Genomic DNA, 1,773 nt, shown 5'->3' with positions numbered 1-1,773 from the left:
CAAATAAAATAATTTTAAAAATTTAAAAAAAAACTGCTGAAAAAAATGGGCTAGGGATGCCTCTGTGGGTAATGTGCTTACCACATAAGTGTGAGGACCTGCTTCACACTCCAGGAACCACATAAAGCCAGATGCAGCTGAAACACATGACTGTACTTAGACTGATGCTGTGACATGAGATAGAGACTGTAGATCCACAGATGACCCTGGGGAGGCAGCCGTCCATGAGAGGTGGTGAACAAGAGACCCTGTCTTGGATAGGGAGGAAGGCCTCTTATCTCTATCCATGTGCCACGGCAAAGAGATGGCCATCAAACAAGAGCAGACACAAACACACAAACATACAAACACACAAACATACAAACATACACACACAACATCACAAACATTGGAACACAGACTTTTTTTAAATAAAGAAACATGCCAAAAGTTAATTACATTACTTTTCTTCCAAACTTTATTCTCCATTTGCTCTTAGATAATATTTTCATTGGGTATGTACAATTTTGAAGGAGCAAGTTGTTCCTGAAATAAATTACACACTTTACATAGTATAACCATACTTCACTCCCCTATATCACACTTCAGAAAGAGAAGAGGGTAAAGATTCAATAGAATAGGCTGAAGATACCTTTAAGATACCCTTGCCATGCTCTGGTAAATTTTCAGCTGACACCAACTTCCAGTGGGTGAATCAGGAGCAGGTGCCTCTTTGAGCACCAGCACACACTTTTCTGGGGTGATTTGCATATTGAGTCATTATATAACAGCCCAGGCTCCTTTGAGGACAGCTGCCAAGAGCCTAAAAAGCATCCTATCTTCAAGCTTTCAGGGATGGAGTCAAACACCCTCCTCCTATGCATGCTGCTGGTCAGTGTTCCAGGTGAGAGTGTGCAGAGAAGTGTTGGGAGCATCCACTGTGGCCATCATGGTTTTCCATGTCTCTGGTATCTTGATATTGGTTTAAGGCATTTGTAATTGGTTTTAAGTTCTCCCAATCGCTTTGATTTTCTGTTTTCTCAAAGTCAGGCCCACAATTATTCTTACAATTTCTAAATGAAAATTTTCTCAGCAAGGAAGGTTTCTAAACATGTATAACTATGGTTTGTGTGTTTATGGTTCCAGGTTCCACTGGGGACATTGTGCTGACCCAGTCTCCAGCTTCTTTGGCTGTGTCTCTGGGAGAAAAAGTTACCATCTCTTGCAAGTCCAGTGAGAGTGTCGAAGAATATGGTGTAAATAGTCTGCAGTGGTATCAACAGAAACCAGGACAGCCCCCCAAACTTCTCATCTATGGAGCATCCAATACAGAATCTGGGGTCCCTGCCAGGTTCAGTGGCAGTGGGTCTGGGACAGACTTCACCTTCACCATCAATCCTGTGGAGGCTGATGATGCTGCAATCTATCACTGTCAGCAGGGTAAAGAGCTTCCTCTCACAGTGCTCCAGGGCTAAACAAAAACCTCCTGGGGTTGCTGCTCACTGAAGCTCAGCCTCTCAGCTTTCTTACTGTCTGACATCTCAATACAGAGCTTTGGGCTTGTTTGGGGAAAGACCTTAAACAAAGAAACAAGCGTTTATAAACTGATATGCATGGTTGTGTCATCTCATATACTTTATAATTTAATGAATTCCCAACTAAATATAAACCTTTATCATTGTTTCTTAATTATTATTTAATCATTTAAATTTTTGTTAACCCATATTTATCTTTGATTTTTCTCTTTCTCACCTATCTCCCTGACCACATCTCTGCCCCTTCCCTCCCACCTTC

General features: G+C 41.5%; 1 gene segment (V, D, J or C); it reads left to right on the top strand.

The window, feature by feature from the left end:
* Positions 1-834: 834 nt before the first annotated feature.
* On the top strand, positions 835-1,454 carry LOC118575870. The segment is given in 2 exon segments: positions 835-883; positions 1,126-1,454. Coding segments are annotated over 2 exon segments (378 nt in total).
* The last annotated feature ends 319 nt before the right edge of the window (positions 1,455-1,773 follow it).

The sequence above is a fragment of the Onychomys torridus genome, unplaced genomic scaffold (genome assembly GCF_903995425.1).
Source record: "Onychomys torridus unplaced genomic scaffold, mOncTor1.1, whole genome shotgun sequence".
In the NCBI taxonomy this organism is placed as follows: Eukaryota; Metazoa; Chordata; class Mammalia; order Rodentia; family Cricetidae; genus Onychomys; species Onychomys torridus.
This window is presented reverse-complemented; position numbering and strand designations above follow the sequence as displayed.